Here is a 21,858-nt window from a genome sequence, read left to right on the forward strand (position 1 = left end):
ACTACTTTACAAAAATTAAAAAGAGCTGTGCTTTTGGAGACCTGCTCCCCTCCTGCCCCAGGCATCTCTCTCCACCCAGGAACTTTGTCCACCTTCTACAGAAACTTGTCCTCGTTCAGTGCACAGGGACAGCAATGTTTTACAACAAGCCATTATTCTTTTTATCTGAGGTTATCACACACTACCCTGAGAACATCAACAATAAAAAAATGTTGATAGCAGTTGTCTGTACTGATACTGGTCAGCTGTCATAAAGCATTCAGCAGCAGGAGATTCACCTTTCCCATCATTCAGATAAGAGCTATTGACTGTAAGAGCTCTTCTTAATGTGCAATGTAAACATGGCATTTAATATAGTTCAAATACAGCTAGTGGATAGTTAATAAGAGTTATCAAATGCTATTTGCTACTATTCTGGCAATCTTTTTAGGTGAGTTCAACAGTCCACCCATATTTAAAAAGGAGAAGCTTTATTAGTCCCTCTTTCTTCTTGATAGCCCCTTTTACAGAAGCCGTGGAGGGAGGTGGTTAAGTGGTTTCATGTGCAGAGGAACGTGTGTCTTCTGGGCCGTCACGCAGCACAGAGGGCTGACCCAGGGTGGTTTCAGGTTTCCCAACAGAGCCGTGGTGGGAAGGCATTGCTGCTAAGTGACCGTGCCAGTCAGATCAGAGCTGAGTCTTTCATGCTATGCTAAACCCAGACCAGGCCCTGGCAGCATGACCTCATTAACCTCATGACTCTTGATCTCTCAATTATGTCCAAGTCTCCACTCACTGAAGAATTTGGGACAAGTCTGGCTCCAACATTAATTTATTTATTTCTATAAATGATCTATTTACATTGGCTTGGAGGTCAGCATCTTTTTTTTAAAGACAGTCACACTTAGAAGAGATTACCTATGTTTTTGAGATGACTTAATGGTCTAATAATACAGATGTGGGACAGACAGTGAAGGAAATTTAACCTGAGAATTCATTTACCATCCAAAATTTCAGCAAGAGAACTATAAGTTATGTGTTTGAAGTGACACTTGAGATTTATTGCAGTCATGCAATTATATGAACTAGCCCTACCTAAGCAATGTAAATTCCATTGTTCAGAAAGCAGCTGAAGTGTAGAAAAGAGCTAAGCTGTAGGAAGATATCAAACAGGAGCATAGATAGACAATACTAGTGTGCAAACAGAGGGAGGTGATAGCTCTGTGCTTATGGAAGTTACACACACTGCTCATTAGCAGCAGAACATTTCTATCTGATCCAGTAGGAAGGCTCTGGATCAATGCTGGTATCTTTACCCTGTTACTATTTCTTCTGCAACCCTTGGTGTCATGTTCAAAGTTAAAACAGTCACAAGGACCTTTGCTTCTTGTTCTGTCCTAGTCTCATACAGGATGCGAAACATTAAACACAAAGTCGGTGTGAATTTGGCAGAGAAGTCTTCTGGCTATTGCTTCAGAGCTTCATGTGCTTCTTACAAATTCTCTCCGAGAGAAGCTACTGCATTTTCATTTACAGAAGTGCCTGAGCAACCTTGGATCAAGAGCTTTATTTTGATGAAAGATTTTGCCCAGAGAGGTTGTGGAGTCTCCCTCACTGGAAATATTCAAGAACCTTGTAGATGCAATCCTGTGTCATGTACTCCAGGATGACCCTGCTTGAGCAGGGATGTTGGACTAGATGCTCCACTGTGGTAGTCCCTTCCAACCTGACACATTTTGTTATTCTGTGATTCTGATTCTGTAATTAAAGTCCTTCTAGATTTAGGCATGCATATAAATGTTCTATGGCAAATGCTCAGGATTTTTCATGACAGTAAAGACAGACAACTTTTTGTTAGAATGGAGTGGGTATGAATTAATTCACATTAACCTATGAAGATATTTCTAAAACTAACTCATGATACATTGATGTTTCTCTGATTTTCAGTGTCACTGGGATACTTTTAAAACTGCTGCCACTGTTATTCTTAAACACATTAAAGTTAGCAGTTGCCAAATGAGCAGGAGAAGAACTATCCTAAAATTTATATAGGAATATGTATCACGTGTTTCACAGGGAAAATCCATCCAACACTCAAAGAAACACTGATCATGTATTCAGATTTATTTGGGTGATTACACACAGTGACTGTTTACCTTTGTGTAAGTATGTGGTATGTGCATTCATCACTGTCATCATTAATTCTGCACTCTAGCCTGGGCAGCCAGAACCTTGAATTCCATTCCATGTCCTTCATCATCTGGTTTGTCCACACTTGTGCATATCTTCCAGTCCCAGTAACAAGAGATTTCTGTAGCTCAATTAAAATAGTTTTTTCTTCATTTGATAGACCACCACCCTTCATTGGATCAGATGAAAATCACTTATCTTGCCAGTGCACTCACTAGTGCCATTGCAATTCCCTGTGTAATAAGCCTTAATCAGCAGCAGTAGATGTTAGAATCTGATTCTTTCAGATTTCCCTAGATTTGAACAGCTTTTTGTACTAAAACATTAAATATGCCTAAAGTAAGACATCCAGTGTGTTTTTCATGTAGGAAAAAAAAATTAAAATAAGAGAACTACAGCACTTTGATCTGTGTCTAGTACTGCAACTTCCAAAAAAGTACTGTTCCATAGATGGACTGTAGCCTCTGGTCTGTGTTTAATAAATGTCAAGGAACCATCCTGATCTAGAGCCAACTGCACAAATATGGAAGATGGAATGGTTCAGTCCAATAATTTACTGAAGATTAGATAAAGTTAGATAAAACTATTCTCAGTCATAGAAATCAAATGTTCCCTTAGACATTCTTCTGCATTGTTAACCTACTTTATTTACTACCAAGGATTATTCCCATAAACATTCCAGGATCACAAATTCTCACTAATAAACAACATAAGAAGGCTTCCTCCCTTTGAGTTGTTGCAGAGCCCTTCTCTGGGTATCTGACTCTTCCCATGACACTCTTTAAAGCCCTTCATTGCCTGGCATCCTGGACTCTGCTCTGGGTGCTGTGGGCAGGCAGTCTCCTGCAGCACTGCTCAGCTTCCTGGCCTCTCCATGCACCCAGTCTCACTGGCACGGCACAAGATTCGTGAGCAGCACCAGTGGGAGAACCTGCTCCAGGTGCCAAAGCATGGAGCACTCTGTGGGAGTATTGAATGCTCCATGGGAACATTGTACACTCCAGGGAATATTGTACACTCCATGGGAACATTGTATACTCCATAGCAGCACTGTGCACTCCATAGGGAGCACTGTGCACTCGACAGGGGCACTGTGCACTCCATAGGGGCCCTGTGCACTCCATAGCAGCACTGTGCACTCCAAGGGAGCACTGTGCACTCCATAGGGGCCCTGTGCACTCTACAGGGGCACTGTGCACTCCATAGGGGCCCTGTGCACTCCACAGGGGCACTGTGCACTCCATAGGGGCCCTGTGCACTCCACAGGGGCACTGTGCACTCCATAGGGGCACTGTGCACTCCATAGGGGCCCTGTGCACTCCACAGGGGCACTGGGCACTCCATGGGGGCACTGGGCACTCCACAGGGGCACTGGGCACTCCATAGGGGCACTGTGCACTCCGCAGGGACACTGTGCACTCCATAGGGCCACTGTGCACTCCATAGGGGCACTGTGCACTCCATGGGGGCACTGTGCACTCCATGGCAGCACTGTGCACTCCATGGGGGTACTGGGTACTCCATAGGGACACTGTGCACTCCATAGGGGCAGTGGGCACTCCAAGGGAGCACTGTGCACTCCACAGGGGCACTGTGCACTCCATAGGGGCACTGGGCACTCCACAGGGGCACTGTGCATTCCACAGGGGCACTGGGCACTCCATGGGAACATTGTACACTCCAGGGAATATTGTACACTCCATGGGAACATTGTACACTCCATAGGAGCATTGTGCACTCCATAGGGGCAGTGTGCACTCCATAGGGACACTGTGCACTCCATAGGGGCACTGTGCACTCCAGGGGAGTGGTGGTGGATGGGCAGGAGCTGCCCCAAGGGTTCATCACAGCAGGGTGTCCCCCATGGAATCTCAGGAGAAAGTACCCTTGATGTATCTCATAACAAGTACCTCCTAAACAACGACAATGAGAAATGTTCTTCCTACTCTTTTAATTGCACTTTTAGTGTATACACAGCAGATCTACTTCCTGGGAAGGATTCTTCCTAGGCTGCAAATTATGTGGAAAACTGTATCCCTGGGGCTTGAGTAAACTGTATCCTTTTTATTATTCAACTCTCAAAATAGAAGAGGCCTTAGATAAGTACACACCCCTGCTCACTACATTTTCTCATACCAGCCTTTGCCTGTGGATTCCACTCACTGAAATGCTTCTCGTGTGATTCCCATGGGTTTCAAAGGTATGACAAGAAGATTTTATCTTTATTATCTTTCCCACCATTCAAAACCTCCCAATCACTTTCTCCTTTTTTTAAGTAAACCTGGAACTTTATAAATCACTATCTGAAGAGAAATACCAAGAGGGAAATAAGACCGCTATTGATACACTGCAGTAATTGCAACAATAACAAAAAATTATTGGCAATTATATGGCTAAGAAAAGAGCAAAAATAGGTTACTTTCAACTGATTTAAAATTCTGATACTGTTATTATATTGGGAAACCTGTTAAGCCCTCAGGGACAGATCCATTGACCTCTGCCACAAACCTTAGCAGGTCCCACAGAGAAAGAAGAAAAATGCAATTGGCCCAAAATCACTATATCCAGTCAAGTGATTTGAGTACCATAGTACTCTTCAAATGTAAACATGTGTTTCTCCTTTATTTTAAGAAAATAGGTAGAAAATCTAAGAAAGCAGTTGGTGATAATACTGATTTTGTTAGTGTTCACTGAATTTCCAAGCCTACAAATCTCCTGGGATATACAAGACTGGATTAATTCAGCAGTGACTAGTGATGGAGGGAAAGAGCTAGGAAGGTCCAGGTCCCCAGTCCAGCGAGAGCTACAATCAGGTTACCCGCCTGAGAAGAAAAACACTTCAAGCTGACCAGTCACATATTTTCAAATATCAAAAAGCACCCTTGAAAATTTACCACCGTCTCAAATTTTCTGTGCTGAAATGGCTTACACCATTGTAAGGGATATTGTCTTGGTTCAGTCAGGTGAAGGGGAGAAGGAAGTTGATTTTTCCCTCAAAATCACTGTTAGTACACTGATCTGTATTTTGGGTCACTAAGTCATTCACTGCATTAACAGGCATAGTTCTCTCTGTGCTGAAGCATGAGGTAGCCACACAATTAGAAGATCAAGTTGATGACAAAAGTGAGTAGATACTTGTCACTGCTTCCCAGAACAGCTCATTCCAGTTTGGGTGCTGCTACTAGCAATTAGATATCCTTGTATCCAAGAAGAATGCATAGCTTGCTCCCATACTGCAAATCAAATGATGAGCAGTTTTAAATAATGACCTCAAGCTCCCACTCCTCTACTCTCAGCTTCTTTTTGCAAAGAATTTTACCCCATAATCATGGCCTGTTAATTACTGTTGCATCATGTGAGAAGTAAGGCACATGTCTGAAGCATAGTTTTAAAATGAGGTAGGTGTGGAATTTAGTCTAATATGGTTTAGAAGTTTATGATGAAAGCTAGGCCCACCATTGGGCCTCTCAGCTCTTCATTGCCAGCTTCCTTGGCAACTGAAGCTTAGTCATGAGCCAAGGAAACATCCATGCAGCACTGTAAATATCACATGATCTTCCAGCAATTCCCATCACTCACTTCTTGACACCTAAAGTCAACAGGGCTCAGGCAAGCAGCTCCAGAGAGCAGCGCTCCTCTGCAGGCTGGGCACCAGACTTCCCCCAAAGGCAGGGGTCTGCCTGTGCTAACAGCAGCACAGCTGCACGCTGTGAGAGCAGCTGGTGGCCGGGTGAGAGCCAATAAAGAAGGGTCTGTCCTGCCTGTGGCAGGGGAATGTGATAGCGGGGAGCGGGCAGAGCCAGCGGCACCCGCGAGGATTCATCCGCGTCGCCCAAAGGTCAAGAACCAGTCACAGGTTCACACTGCTATCACCTTTAGAATGAGATCCCCCACACTGCAAGAAAAAACACAATTAATTAGTCAAGAGGATTCCTGCTTTTTTCTGTGGATACCTCCAAATCTGAGCTGCAACATCAATTGTTTCAAACAATCCTTTGTGTCAGGGTCTTCCAGAATATGGAATAACAAAAGAGCTGAGCAGGATTTTGACTGAGGCATTGAAAATATGCTAATTGCTTTAGCCAATTGATAGATTAAAACAGAAATGCAGTATTTACCTAATTCAAGGTATTTCCCTCAGTAAATATTAAAAAATCTTCGCAATAAAATACCAAAATTATACTCAGGCTTGTTTCCTGAGTTCTGAGACTGATTCTGAATTACACGTTAAAGCAAATAATGAAACCTTGCATTTATATTATAATGAATATTATATTATATTCATTGCATTTATATTATAGTCAGACTCAAATTTTTATGATTTTTTTTCTTTTTTTGTATAGAGTTTTCTGCATTCAAACATATTTCCTAAAATTTGCAGTCTGTTTTCCACTGCATTCTCAAAACATAATTTTAGAAACTAAGATTTTTTTTTTAAGTAACAATACTTATAATGTAAAGACAATAACTAGTAACTCTATTAGAAGTATAAATGTAAATTTTCAATGATCCTTCCAAAAACTCATAGTGGGTCCACTATACACATCAAAGGCACACCTGTTTATGTTTATACTTTTTATTGGCAGATTTAAATATGCTAATAAATATAGTAGACTGTAAAGACAATACAGAAGAACCAAGCGATGCACATGCAGTGATAACTGGAATTAAATGCACTTTAAACAGACTAGTGATAAACCAAACACTTATGAAGTGGTTCATTCAGGTCTGATTTGCACTGCTCTAATTAACTGGACACTGTCCAGTTCCACAGGAATTTTTTTTAAATTGTGAAAATTCTATTTTCTTCTCACATTTGCCACCTTGAAATCTGAGAAACAGCCATTAGCAGAAACATGCAGTAAGTATTACCCTGAAAAATAAAAGCCACAATGCATGGAAGCACTGCCTTGTTAAAACCTGGAGAACACTGATTTGATTATGAATCTTATCTCTTTTTTTAACATATTTTGACTACATAGAACTGTGCTTTTATTTATTTTTTTACTTGTGATTCCTTTCTTTTAGACATGTAAAATACATTTATCATCTCTCACGTTACATCCAGGTGTCGGATTTCGAGTTCTCCTATTCTGGTATGCCTCCCATCCGTCTTGTATTGCAAAGTTATGTGAAGACTTTCAATTCCTCGTATCCAGTGCTCTTCTCAGATTTCAAAAGCAGCAAAAAGGCCATATTCTCAAAGCCATAGGACTATTTCTAGGTAAACTTTAAACTAAGATACGTCAGCAAGTTGGAACCACAAAATTAAATTACATAATATTCTTATCAGAAAAGGATAACCATTCACTGACAAATAGATATGATCAATATAAACTTGAATAGCAACATATTTGTGGATTTATTTCAAAGGCTATCTTGTTTAAATGATCTTCAGAAATTCCTTCATAATGCAAGTAGAACTAAATGCCTGATGCAAATGATTTCCTGCAAGTGTTTGCTTAGATTTTTAAACAAAATTGCTTCATTGCTGCTTGTTACTTGTTTCTGTTCATTTACTATAGTTATTCAAATAAGAGTTGTATTTATGCTCAAGGGTAAAATGGGACTAAAGGCATGTGGTCTTACCTCTTCTTCCCTTTCCCCTATAAATGTGATTAAACTTGTATGGATTTCTTGCAAGCATCTGACTCCAAAAAAAGCTGTGGTCGCTATATGTAAAAGTAGGAAAAGTATGCCAAAGAGCTTTAAGGCTCCATATCCCAGTCTTAGTTTTCATCTTCTGAAATGTGAGGACAACTTTACATGACAGTGAAGAGTTTTGTCACTTGAGTAGCAGAGCTTGGGCAGGAACTTGAAGATCCATGGATGCATGTAAACCCGTCCTGAATTGGGTTTGTGACAGCTCTAACAGCCAGGTCTCTCTACCAGACTGCAGTGAAAAATTATGCTGAGATCTCATCTTTGGCCAATTGAGAATCTGCAGGGCTGTTTTCTATTACCTGGGTGTCTTGCATTAAAATCGGGGGGAGAGGACCTTTGGGGCTGCACTCCACAAATCGCTGCAGCTGCTGCTACTGGGTAGTGCATCTTCCCTCTCCCCATTACCCTTCCACCACTAAGACTCTGTCAGGCTGGGTTCTCACCAGGGCTTTCTTGGCAGTTTGTTGGATTTATTTTCTTCACAGAGCAGTGATGCCATGCTAGGTCATGGATAAGCCCTGATCTCTCATACAGTTGAATCCTGATGACATATAATCAAATGCAAACTCAAAATCCCATGTAATTATTACACAGGGCTAATTTCTCAGTACAACACAATTTCAGTTAAACAAAAAAGGCTGTGGCCAGATATAGGATGCAACTATAAGAAACTGCACCAATGAATGCATAAACTTTCAGTTAATGGCTCAACACAACCCAGTCCAAAGGCTCAGGAGCATCCATTTCTTGGAGCTCAGACACCTGGATTGTCCATGGAGCTGCATGCTGAATGAGACACAGTTGCTCACTGCTGTTGTTAGAAGGAATTTGTTTGATGTGAACTCTAAAAATAAGGAAATCCCACACTCTACCTCTTTTTACAGGTTTCCTGTGATAACTGGCAATGTATGATGTTATGACAAAATGTACTTTAACTGTGTCATGGTGAGAAGAATTCCTGAGATTCCTGATAAATGGCAGCTGGTTATACTTAGGAAAGAAACACATCTTGTTTTTGTTATTCACCACTAACTCTGGGGAGGAAGACAGCATCTTTCATACACTTACAATTGGTTCAAAATTAAATTCCTTGGAATCAAATACATTGAATAAATTATGTCAGTGTCTGACAAGGTAATGTATGAAGGATACAGTTCTACCTTTAAAATTAATCATCCTTAAATAAAACAAAAATAATTTGATGGCATACTGATCTCCCAGACACTGTTAGTCTTCTACAGCAAAGAGAAAATTAAAGGATTTTTAAACAGTTTATAACCATAGAGGGAAAAATCCATCTGGGGGGAAAACAAAACCAAACCATCACACAGTAAAAACTTTTATCTCTGACACTGGCAGTCCCTCAGCTAGTCCTTCACAACTTTGGATTCAGGAAGTCAGGGATATTATGTAAAATGCACCAATCCACAAGCAGCAACAAGGTCTTAGGTACATGTGTAGACTTGTCTAAAGGTGTCAAAGAAATTAAATCACAGGAGTTTAGGCAGCCAGGGTCAAGGGAAAAGGGAATTTACAACTTCAGCATGTGTCAAGATTGCTCATCAAAGTTAATACTTTCTCCAATTACCTTTTCTCCCATAGATCTTCTGCAAGAAATGGTCCCTCCTCTCTGGCCTCAAGGATAGTTGCTGAACTTGTGAAAGACTGTGACAGTCACCCTCACACAGCCTTTCTCAGCATTTAGATTGCATTTTGTGACCTTGTGATGTGTGGAAGACACATAGAAAATGTGTTTGGGTCCAGCCTGCCTAAAACATACCTGTGCCTTTAGGGCTGGCTATTGCCTTGTGAAAGTCACAGTAGGGAAATGACATGCAGAAATGTAACCTTGGCTGATTATCTCATTAAGAATAAAAACTTTAAATCATGAAGTAATAAATTCTAGCCTTACTGCAATAAAACATTTGCAAAGTAAACAACACACGAAGCATGAATATCACTGGATGATTTGGACATAATTTTCTTGCTGGCAGCACTACCATATAAAATGAGACAACATTCAACACATTCAAGGCAACATCATTGTATGCCCTAAAATTAAGAATTATAAAGATAGTTATCCTCAGAATAATTATATCAAAGTTTCACTGGCACTTTGGACAAGTCTGTGTAACACTTCAGCTTAATATAGTGACCAATTTAAACTAAACATTTGTTAAATATATTGTCGTTGTGCAACATGGATTTAATAGTAGCTGAGATCTGTAATCTTGGTGGTTTTCATTAGTCTGTAATCTTTTATTGTAATTTATCTAAACTATGTAAGCATTAAGATTGTAGGACTATGACCACTATACTAAGGTCAAGTCTGTTAGAAAAAACCACAGACGTTTCTATATTAATAACTTCTTTGAAATGCACTGCAATTTCTAAACATTCCTCAGGAATGCAATTATTTTTCAGTGCCATGAATTTCAATATAACTACTTGCAAGTATTGTATGAGAACAAAAGTGTTCAAGGGGCCTTTGGTTGCAAAATACAGCCAATTAACCAGTGGGATAGATTCCCTAGACAGTGGGGAGTATCTACTCCTGGTAGTCTTCAAGAGCAGATAAAAAAGGATCCACCCAGGACACATGGAGGTGGAGCTGACCCTGCCTTTTAACAGGGATCTCAATTGCCTTATGCTCCAGGATTGTCCTTCCACAGCTCCTTGCTTCACTGCACTCCTTCCTTGGCCTGAGCCTTTATCTGTATTTAGCTTTCAGCTCATTCTTGAAGCCTCAGTCACCCTTACACTCCAGAAACCACACAGATTGACACAATGAACTGGTGTAATACTCCTATTCTGCATGTGCATTATTCTGTTTTGCTTGCCTCTTCCTTGAATTTTAGGGAGCATCCACTTCCCCATGTGCCTGCATGGACCTACGTAAATTCTAACCACAAGAAGGTCCCACTCCTGATTAGCCTTAAAATTACCCCAAAATAAATGTCTGGTGACAAATGTTCCGTAGTAAAATTGTATGGGTACATCTCACAATGTCATCTCACAGCTGTGATGCAGTGGGCAATAGCTGAGACTGTACAGTACACAGAGGTGACACATTTTTTTCTAAAATAAAAGCATGAGTAAATATCTAATAGCAACACTAACTTACATTATGTCATCAGTTTTGAAGAGGAAATTACTCCATAGATTAATGAGGAATTCTACATGGAAGTCAAAGGTATGATGTAGTCTTATAGCATTAATCAAGAGCTAAATATGATCTGACCTACTTCAAACAGCTCAGCCTTTAACAGAGAGATTAAAAAAAGGCAGAGTATGAGAGTCCATATTTATTGCTGATGTAACACCAACAAAGCCAACAGAATCCCTTGAAGTTCTGAGTGCCTCAGAGCACCACATGGCAAGTGCCACAGGTCATCTGTAATCTGCAAGGTATGATGGATTGAGAAAGCAATGCCATTTTCCGCTCCTATTTAGGAAACATTATACTAAGAAATAAGATCTGACAGAACTGTATCTCAGAAAAATGTTTATTACCATGCAACAATGGATGTATCAATTCACTAAACAATTTTACAATTTTGAATATGAACTCACTCTAGGAAGTCCTCTGGAATGAACAAATCATAAGGTTTCCTAGAAAAACTGATTTTTTCTCTATTGTACACAGTAAACATAATTATACTGTATATAACTCTATTGAAAAAGCAGTGAGAAATTAAATAGGCTATATTTTATTTTCTCAAAACCCTAAAACTTGGAGATCATTCATCCATCTGATCAAGTCAGACTTATTATACTGATCCCCAGACACAGTGATTCCCTCTTCCTTGGTGCTGACACCAAACATGATAGTATTCCCAGGCCCCCCTGAAGCTACGTTGTAAAGAGAGAGACATTAATAGATAATGACTGGGAAGAGAACACATAAATACCTTTTAAAAAATTAACAAACCTCGATTTCCTTGGACACATGAGCAATAAGAAAAAATCCAGTATCTTTTTAGGAAAACCCTCTAAAAATTTCTTAGTCATGACTTGTTTCTGGCTTCACACTCCATGACAAGGGCCACTATTTTCTTGTGATGTTGAGAAGTGTCCACTCGGCCAAAGTTCCTAGCCACTGACAGCCCTTCACATTTAGCATTTTCAGTCACTCTCATCAGGCTCTCTTAACCAAGTGCTGCATTTCCAAAAGAAGAAGACCCTTGCCAGCAAACTGGAAATTCAGCAGTCCCAGGGAAGGGGGACTAAAGGAGCTGTTACTTTCCCACTATTTCCAGAACAGGTCTGTGTCACATTGTTTACATCATGCATCATTCATCTGCTGTGATGAAATGTAACCCTGTGTTTTAAAAAAAGACTTCTGCAACAGTGAGGATACTCTATCTTTGTGAGAAGCATGTCACATATTTTCCATAGGCATCAACTGCTCCTGCTTCTATTTAAATCTGTGTGGCCCTCTTCAGAGGGCATTATTCACTCCAGGAAGCCCATTCAGAAGGTGCAGAGCAGAAGGAGGAGAGAAGCCAGGATGGCAGCAGACAGCAGCATGGCTCCTGAAGAAAAGCCGAGCGCTGCTCCTGTGAGAAGGGCTGTCCACAAGATCCGGATGGCCAGCCAGGTCTTCAGCTTGGCACGAGGCTGGCAGCAGTGGGCATCTGACCACCATGTAAAGCAAGAGCAAGAGCCCTCTGGATGGGTCCCCACTGCAGGAAGCTCATCAGCTCAGCCTGTACAAGAAAGTTCCTTTGAAAAACGGCGAATTCCATCCGTCAAGAGGGACCAAGAAAAAGATGATGAAAAATCCTTAGTAAAGGATTCGGTGACAATAAGAGATACTGAAAAAAAATCAAGGGAATCAGATGAAGATCTCAAAATGTTCAGCATTAAAAGCAAAGAGGTGACCAAAACAGTTGTCAGCAAAGCCTATGAACGAGGAGGCGATGTCAGCCTCCTCAGTGAAAGATTCGAAAACAACAATAGCAGCTCCGAGATGACCAAACTCAAAGAAGAATCAAGCGCTATTGACAAAATTCTTAGCGACAAATTACCTTCAACCATAAGGAGGAAGTGTTCAAATGTAGTATCAGAGATGACCAAGGGCTGGGAGGAGATGGAAGACGAGAACAAAGATGGGGCCAAGGGAGAGCTGCTGCTGAAGTGCCGTGAAGACAGCCTGGATGCCCAGGACAGTGGCTATGGGGAAGCAGAGGACAAGCTCGAGCAGGAGGACAGCGACCGCGAGGTGACAGCTGTGAGGATTAAACGCCCTGTCCCATCTCTGTAAGTAAAGCATCTTCATTACATCAGCACAAATGGCAGAGGGGCACAGCTTTCCATGAGGAAAATGGTGGGGGTGGGGGGATAGTAGGAAGTGGTCAAAGATAAACTATTATTCTTGATTTATAAGAAATTAATCAAAATTCAGGAGACCTTTCACTTATCGCTCTGTGCTTAAGTAGTTACTCAACAACATCAGACTATGTACCTAATACAAGGTTAGGAAAAAAGTTAGGAAGTTATATTTGGGACATGTTAATTATATTTAATTTTCACACTGGATTTACCAGTTCATCAAATTAACTACTTATTTCTTAATACTTCAGTCCGTGTTTCATAATCACAACTTTTACCTCATCAAGAGCCTTTAGCTACTCATTTATTTCAGCAAATGTTGTCTAAATCAATATATTTGACAAGTAGTATTTCCAAATACTTATTCATTATTTTGCTTAGTATTAATTGTAAATACTCTCAGGAGCAATTTGAAGAATGTCCCAAATTAATGTAGCAGGAATTACTTCCACATACTTCTTACCAAAAGTTGGAAGCTGCTTTGGAAGCTTTCCATGAATTTGGAATCCCTCAATTCAAAGAAAAGCAAATCCCACAGTATCTTGAACCCCAAGTTCATACCGTATCCCAATCACATTTTCAGAAATTAAAAACTGGATCAGCACCGATGATGAAAACTGATGAAAATGCCATAACAGACTTTGTGATCCCTGTGCAGACAGGCAGGGCTGTATCATGGTCACTATTTTGGTTTTACACCTCACTACTGATGAGCATTATCATGACCATTAGACTGTGACTAACACACTTATGGATTTCAACCATGCAATACCTTTAAGCACAGCTATCTGAACACACACTCCCAGAGCCATTTTAACTATTCAAATGGAATTAGAATTATGCTTTGCTATACAGCTGAGCAGTCAGCTCCTCTAAGAAGAAAATGGTTAACAGCCCGAGTGAAAAAAGCTCCCCAGTAACCTAGGGATTGAAAGTTTTTGGTACCTGCTTTTGGCAAGGACTCTGTTCACCATCCTTCACAGAAGTTATGACCTCAAAACAAAGATTCCAAATATACAGTGGAAAAAAGATACATTTGCAGCACTTATCTGTAAACAACTTCAATTAAAACAAATTTTTTCAGTTTCAACTGTTATAGTAGAAACCAACTATCTAGCTTCCATAAAACCAACTATCTTGTAGACCAACCATCTAGCTTCTGTTAAACTTTTCTTGTATTTTCCTCATATGTATAATTTTAGTGCTGCTACCATGAAAAAAGATTGATTAGCCATATTTACTGTGATCTAAATTATTGAAATAACACCCTCTATGTTACTTACAGCTCTTTCTTCCACTGAAATTGAACACAGAACTAATTTTCTGCACTTACAGTGCTGCTATCAGGACTGAACTTTTTTAACTACTCATTTTTTAAAATTTATTTTACAGCCACAGAACATAATATTTCAGCCTGCTACTTTTATAAACCTTTCAATGTGGTTTAATCTTCTTCAAAAAGGCCATAAGTACACAGTTGTTAAAGCATATCTCCTATTTTCCTCTCCACACTCCAGGAGAAAAGCATCAGTACAAGTGTTTTGTTTTCCTCACATCAGCACCTTCATTATTTCCAGCTTCACTGCTTACTGGAATAAGGTTGCTTCCTTAGTAGGCAGCTTGTTGATTGGCATAAAAGACTCTTCTGAACTCTTCTGTTCACAATTAGAAGCAAAAAGGATGCAACAGAAGGGATATGAAACTCAAAACATTAAAATGGGATTCATACCTTTCCCCTACAGAGAGAAACAGGGCAAATATGCTACATGGACCTAATTTGCCTAAAAGGTCAGAATGCATTTAGGATGTCATTCTGGTTAACAGGTTAACTTAGTTGATTGTTGCATGTAAAGCACTTCTTAGAGTGGGTAGAAGTTCAAAACCTTCACTTTGGGTGCACAATCCTTTGTGTAGGTGGAGTAGAAACATGAAAAAATGCTTCTATAAGTACACAATTCATTTTTTAAACCTGTCATTAAGCTAAACAATGGCAAAAATATCACTTCAGCAACTAGAAAGGGTAAAATTACAAGCTGCATTAAAAAAGTAAGGTTTTTTTCAAGCCCACATGAGGCACAATAAAAGCAAAAGGATAGATAAGATAGTTTTCTCAACCACTGAGAAAATTATTTGGATGAGGAAGGCAATAATAATCTGCTAGAAAGGAAAATTAGTTTCAGTGGAAAAAGGAGGGAATAAATTCTAGACCACTAAATTAAAGTAACAAAGACTGCACAACCTCCCGATGTCTCAGTCCCCCTCTCCTCTCCATTCAACCTGGGGAACCGAAGCTCTAGGACTTTCTCAGTGGTCATGGTCCCTGGAGAGAAGGGGAAGCAGCTGGCTGTGGCTGAGGAATAAGCCCTCCATAATGATATCTACTCATAAACTCCACTGAGACGGATGGAATCACTTCTTCAAGGCAATTTTGGTTCACTTAGGATATTTTTCCCCCCAGCCTTAACTGATAGCTTCCACATGGAGAGCTAGTGAAACAATCTGAGCTTCAGCTGGAGTTCAGACTGTGCTGGCACAGGGTTTCTGTGACTTTTGAGATAGCCACAGGCTTCAGGAGACAAATTCCTTTGCATAGCCAAATCCTGTGCCCAGAGTTCCTCTGACAATGAAGGCACAATTCAGGTGAAGGGACAAAGGATCATAGCTCTCCCTTTCTCTGTATGACAGTAGCTTATATAGAGCAGCATTTGGGAAACCAAATTGTCTAGATTTACCCCACTAGTATATTTTAATGCTTTCCTGCCAACACCTACCTGTTAGTCATTTACACAGAATTACAGGTACAGACACGCTGCCTACTCTCATGATGCTCTGTAGTCACACCACAGAAGAAAGGTGCATTTGGCAACAGTATGCTCAGTTCTTCTGATAGTTTTTCACCAAATTGATAGGGAAGAATATTTCAGAGCTTTTTAAACACAGTTCCTCAATACAGCTAAGCCAATCTTAGGGCAACTCCACAGCTAATAAGGTAGCGCAGCTCTCCGAGTTCTTTTTCTATCCCTGGCACGTAGTGTTTGCAACTCTTACCCAAGCATAGCCCTGCCCAGTACTGGCCTCTTTCTGGTACACTGATCTGAACTAGGGACATCTCTCTGACTCCTATTCTCTATCTCAACCAGCTTAGTAGAAAACAAAGGAATGTCCAAACAGCGGGGGAACAGAATTTTCTGCAACTTTGCAGCCCTGTGCGCTGTTTGCTACGTGCATTTTGATTTTCTGGTGTTAATATTCAGCTGACAATACTGGGAAGGTTGCAGAGCAGCCTTTTGGGGAGTAAAAATATTAGAAAACAAATTACTTTGTCACAGCCACAGTACAGCATAGTCCCAACTGAGTTCAGTACATATACATTGACAGGACGTGGACAGCACAATGACTAGCTCAGACTATCCATAGCTCCCCCACAACATGTGAGATTGGCCACAAGAGGATAGAATGTCTGTCTGGAGTAATCCAGAACTATTACACATATAAAAAAAAGAAAAAAAAAAATCTCTGAAGGTCTTTCCTTATCCTTTGTCCTTGACACTTTCAGGCTTCTACCCTACCCATGGGAATGTGAATTTTGGACTTCAATATTTGTTCAGAATCATATTCCAAATACAGAAGCACAGACAGAGCTATGATACTCAATTAGGTTTTTGTTGTTGCTATAATCATTGACATTTATTACAGAGGACATTTTTCTAGGCACTACCCTCTAGTTTTCAGCCAGGTCATACACCTACAGCAATCAGCAATCACCTTCAGCCAGGTCACACACCTACAGCAATCTCTAACCTCAGGGCAGGCACACTTCAGGTTTGGCTAAGCAAGCAGGAATGGGGAACTACGTGACTGACCGAAGGTACAGAAAGTGCAGGTGATCAGCAACATACTGTTTTGTTCCCTTACAGAATTAAGTCATTCTGGTACAAAGTTTGTGAAAACAGACTCAGAGCAGGGCTGGAAGGTGGTAGTGTAGACAGGATAAAGCTGTAGTCATGGAACTTGCCTTTGTGTGCAAACTGAATGCGGACAAACAGCCCCTAGAGAACTAATTTAGAAGTGGTGAACTCGTGCCACCTGGTGGATTCCAGCTCGCCCCTAACCCACAGAAGCCAGTTACAGCAGATTTCAATAAACAGCAGAACTGTATCAGGAAAGGAGGAGATGCAAAGCTCAGGTGTGTTTCTGTGTCTTTCAGCGCCAGCCGGCTGAGCGAGGAGGCGCGGAGCAAGGCGCGCAGGAAATGCAGCGCTGTGCACAGCCTCAAGGACAGGTGGCAGGAATGGGCCGACCAGCACATCATAACGCAGAAGCTGAACCCCTTCAGCGAGGAGTTTGACCACGAGCTGGCCATGTCCACGCGCCTGCACAAAGGGGACGAAGGGTACGGCCGCCCAAAGGAAGGCACCAAAACTGCCGAGAGAGCCAAGCGAGCCGAGGCCCACATCCACCGGGAGATCAGGGACATGTGCTTCATCATTGAGTCCATGGCCAAGCCACGGCCCGACGGCAAGATCCAAGTCACTTTTGGGGAACTCTTCGACAGATACGTTCGTATTTCAGATAAGGTTGTTGGGATTCTCATGAGAGCCAGGAAACATGGGCTGGTGGACTTTGAAGGAGAAATGTTATGGCAAGGAAGAGATGATAATGTCATCATTACTTTATTAAAATAAGTTAGGCTATAATCAGAACAACTTTGGAAAACTTTTCTCCTCTTCTCCCTTGCCATTAGCATTTGCACATTTTGAACATAAGGTTCCCTTGTTCACCACATAGAAAAGTGTATTTTTTGAAATATGTATTTTATAACTAGTGCATGAAAACCCAAACACCCAAATGGACTTCATTTTGTACGAGAAATGCTTTCAGGACAATTAAGTTAATTACTACATAAAAAATAAGGAGAAAAAGCTATATGGAATATAAGCAGCTGATGATAAAAGTCCATAGCAATATAAATAGCTACAGGAATATGAAACATGCCAGATCAGAAGCTGAATGACAAAATAAACTCAGACAAAGGTCTTGATCTGAAAAATGCTCTTGTGCATGCACTTTCTAATTAATTGATTTAAACACAAGTAAAATTACCTTATTTTAATACAGAATCAAAGATACATTTGTTTTCTTTACAAGCACAATATGTAACTATCACTGCAGTATTCTCTTGTTGATACAACTGTTGACACAGCTTTCTCTTACATGTGACATAAAAAAGTCTTTTTATAAATGGGGTTTTATATATTTATTGTATTTATATAACTAATTTTTTTGATTATTTCATATGTAAACTTATGGAGTTTGGAATGTAATGAATAAAAATGTTTTGATTAGATAGCTACCTAAAAAATACCTTCTATGTAATTTTGTGCAATGTCTTATCTGATTATCTATGCTGATACTGTTTAATTGTAAGATGGAATCAATGGAGCTTATTTAATGTTTTCCTGAGATCTCTTAGACTACTCAAGCTGACGTACAAAACTGATGTCTTAGTGTAATACTTACATATAATAATTTTTACCTGCATATTCTTACCTTATTCTTTACATATTTATATATTGACCTTTTGTAGCTGTCTAAATTGTCTTGATAAAATTTTGTTGTCAAAGGAATACATGAACTCCTTAATTATTTCTTGGGTTATTTTACCACACACTAGGAAAAAATACATATGCACATTCACTGAAGTAAAATGTCAGTAAGTTGCTTCAAAATATAAGCACACATATATTCTCCTTTTCATGGGCTGGGTTTCTCTGTCCAAAGAACAGGAAAAATATTTCAGAGTACCTGGCAACAGACCTTATACAAAACACCTACACAAAAAATACACACTAAAGGCATGTAAGTGTTAAGGGAATTAAGCTCATTGATTGGTAGCTCACTGCAGGTAATTTAAGCCTCCTATTCAGTCATCCCAGTGTTAAAATCTACACAAAATAAACCAAACCCCCAACTTCATCCTATTCTTCCCCTCAAACTATTTTATTTCCAATCAGATGAGAAAACCACAGGACATAACAAGTATTTTTTCTCATACTACCCTCCACTATTTAACTTTGAGTAGGCAGTATCATGCAAAATTTCTGAAAATAATTTAACATTTTTGTCAAAAAGAAGTATTAAATGTTGATATAAGTAATGGTGTTTGGAAGCATTTCATGTAGGTTATATGCTTTAGAGCATTTTTTACATTAAGTTGTGTGACAAATTTATCCATGGTGTGGGAGATAGTAAATCTGACCTCACCAAAAAACCAAAACCAAATGTACTCCCTGAATTACCCACCCTAACTCTCCTACTATACTGTGTTACATTCTTGTGAAACTAGCACAACCTCTGCCAAAATTAAATATTTTAATTTTTAAACATTTTAATTTTAAATATTGAAATATTTAATATTTAAATTTTAAATATTAAGCAGGTCAAAACCTGCTTGATTAAAGCAGTCTCTGTAAATTTTTATTTAAGTCCTGCTTTCCTAGTTCTGACTTGCTTTGAAAATAAGACCTTTAACCTTTGAGACAATGAGCAACTCTCAGCTACTCTCATGGTAGCTTATACTTGCACATTATTTCCTAAATAGTGTATTCATTCCCACAATGTTTTACTTGAAACAGAGCTCCTGCAGTCTCCTGTCTGAAGCTAGCGTTGGTTTTGCACATCCTTGGTAGTGAAAAAATTCTATCTTCTTCTGTAGCAACTTAGATACATTTTTCATATTCTTATACAAAGTTTAAGTGACAGCATGAAACTTGTATCAGAAGAAATAAATTTGACTTTTACACCTTTGTATTTTTCCAAGTCTTACCACAGTGGCTTGAAGTGAGTGGAAGGTTCATTGGACATGTACCCTACCTAGCAGAAATCAGCTCCCTCCTCCACAGCAATAATTCCTTCTTTACAAATGTTTCTGTACAAGCAAGGTTCAGTAATACAGCTCATTCTTAACACAGGGGAAGGCTATTGAAATAAAATGAGCTGTAGTGAAGAGCATACTACTCATGGTGATATGTTCAATCATCATTCATCAAGGCTCTCCTCCCACAGCCATTTCAGCTGCTATGTACACACTGCACTGCCCCAACATCTCAACTAAAGGCACTGCTGACACCTCAGGGCACGAAGCAGTTTAGCATTCAACAGCACGTGTTATCAGCAGTGCAATTATCACAAGAGAAAACAAGCTATGACTACACAGCTCCTAAGGTAAGCAGGACAGCAGAAAGCAGAGCTGGCACTGGCACTTCTGCAGGGAGACAGCCAGCAGGACTGGCTTGCACATACTGCACCAAGTGCACACCATTCCCTCAGCTGGACAATTCCTCTCTCTGCTCCAGAAGCACAGTGCAGCTCTCTATCACTGCAGTAGCACCTACTCTTTAAGAGGAGAAAGAGGAGTTTTGTTCCCTTAATTGAGCTCCAAATGGCAATGACAACAGCAAAATACCCTGATGACGTGCTCTTTTATGAAGGAAGAACATACCAGTGAGATTTAAGATTCAAATACTGAATGAAGAATTCAAGATTATTTTTTTATTTGAAGTTGAAGGAATAGTCAATGTTCTTACTCATCTTCCAAGAGCAAATTTTATGCAGACATTCTAATTCCCATACAAAAAATTAACTCTAATGCAATATAAACAGGTGAGCAGGAAGATGCAAGCACAAGCCCTAAGCCATGAATTATGACCTTTCTGCAGATTACACAAAAGCAGTAACTAACACAGATAGGATTTAGAGCCAAAAGGTGTTAATTGAAGAATCCCATGTTTGGATCCCAGGTACCCAAATAAAAAAATCAAGTTATTCAGTGAATCCATCTAAGTACTGGATGCTGAGACACGCTCTTCTGGCAGCCAGCTCCAGATAATGGGTCTCATAAGCCTCCAGGGAATGTCAAACTTTCAATGCTTTACAATCACAGAAACAAACCTTTCCAGGAAAGATGGAAAGGAATTCTACTGCAGAAAAAGGATAATGAACTGAAGGCAGAAGGGACATCAAGACTGTGCTTCTATGTGTGTCATACAGAAATTAACTATACCTCTGATGATAAAATTCATGGTCTTGCCTAAATAGACATGCACTACTTTCTATAGATCATTTACACAGTCAGTTGTTTCACCAAGTATTGCTAGAGTCATTTATGCTTTAAATCAAATGTTCTTGTATTTCTTAACCAATTTAGTATTTTACAAGCACGATTGCTCATGTATTGCTAACTAAACACTATCCTTTATTTCTACTTTTTTGTTTCCTATTGGCTTTTCCAAGACTGGTCCAATACTTGGCAACATTCAGCTACTGAAGACTTTTGTGTGGTTTCATTTAATTATTCAAATTATAATTATTTATAAAATTCTTCACACCACCCTCTAAAAAACTAAAATAGGCTTTATTTGCAATATGAGCTTAGGACAGAGACTATGCAGTTGAATTAGCAGTTTTGTCAGCAAGGATGATCTGAGACTTTTCTTTTTCCCTCTCCTTCTTCAAAATGGTTGAAGACAATTTATTTAATTCCCATTGCTTTCCATGGGGCTTTAAAAAGCCCCAGAAATGCCAAAAAAGATGAGAAAATGCATCCTATACATTCAGTTGTTAAATGAACAGCAAAACCCAGCATTTGTGCTTCTACATAAACTCGACCTTCTAAATAAACTCCAACTCAAG

At 39.8% G+C, this 21,858-nt stretch overlaps 1 protein-coding gene across 1 annotated transcript; it reads left to right on the plus strand.

Moving 5' to 3' along the window:
- The first annotated feature begins 12,308 nt into the window (after nt 1-12,308).
- Nucleotides 12,309-18,038, plus strand: ABRA (actin binding Rho activating protein). Its single transcript, XM_071421392.1, has 2 exons — nt 12,309-13,095; nt 17,375-18,038. Exons 1-2 carry the CDS (start codon nt 12,344-12,346, stop codon nt 17,850-17,852), a joined length of 1,230 nt encoding a protein of 409 aa, XP_071277493.1. The 5' UTR covers nt 12,309-12,343; the 3' UTR covers nt 17,853-18,038.
- The last annotated feature ends 3,820 nt before the right edge of the window (nt 18,039-21,858 follow it).

This window comes from Agelaius tricolor, unplaced genomic scaffold (genome assembly GCF_023055355.1).
Source record: "Agelaius tricolor isolate 1412-34295 unplaced genomic scaffold, bAgeTri1.0.p SCAF_2, whole genome shotgun sequence".
NCBI classification, from domain to species: Eukaryota; Metazoa; Chordata; class Aves; order Passeriformes; family Icteridae; genus Agelaius; species Agelaius tricolor.

What these genes read in the sequence shown, in the direction of transcription:
- ABRA (XM_071421392.1), top strand. Translation starts at nt 12,344, where the DNA reads ATGGCAGCAGACAGCAGCATGGCTCCTGAAGAAAAGCCGAGCGCTGCT. An exon ending in AAACGCCCTGTCCCATCTCT is followed by an intron (nt 13,096 to 17,374) that starts GTAAGTAAAGCA and finishes TGTGTCTTTCAG; the next exon opens with CGCCAGCCGGCTGAGCGAGG.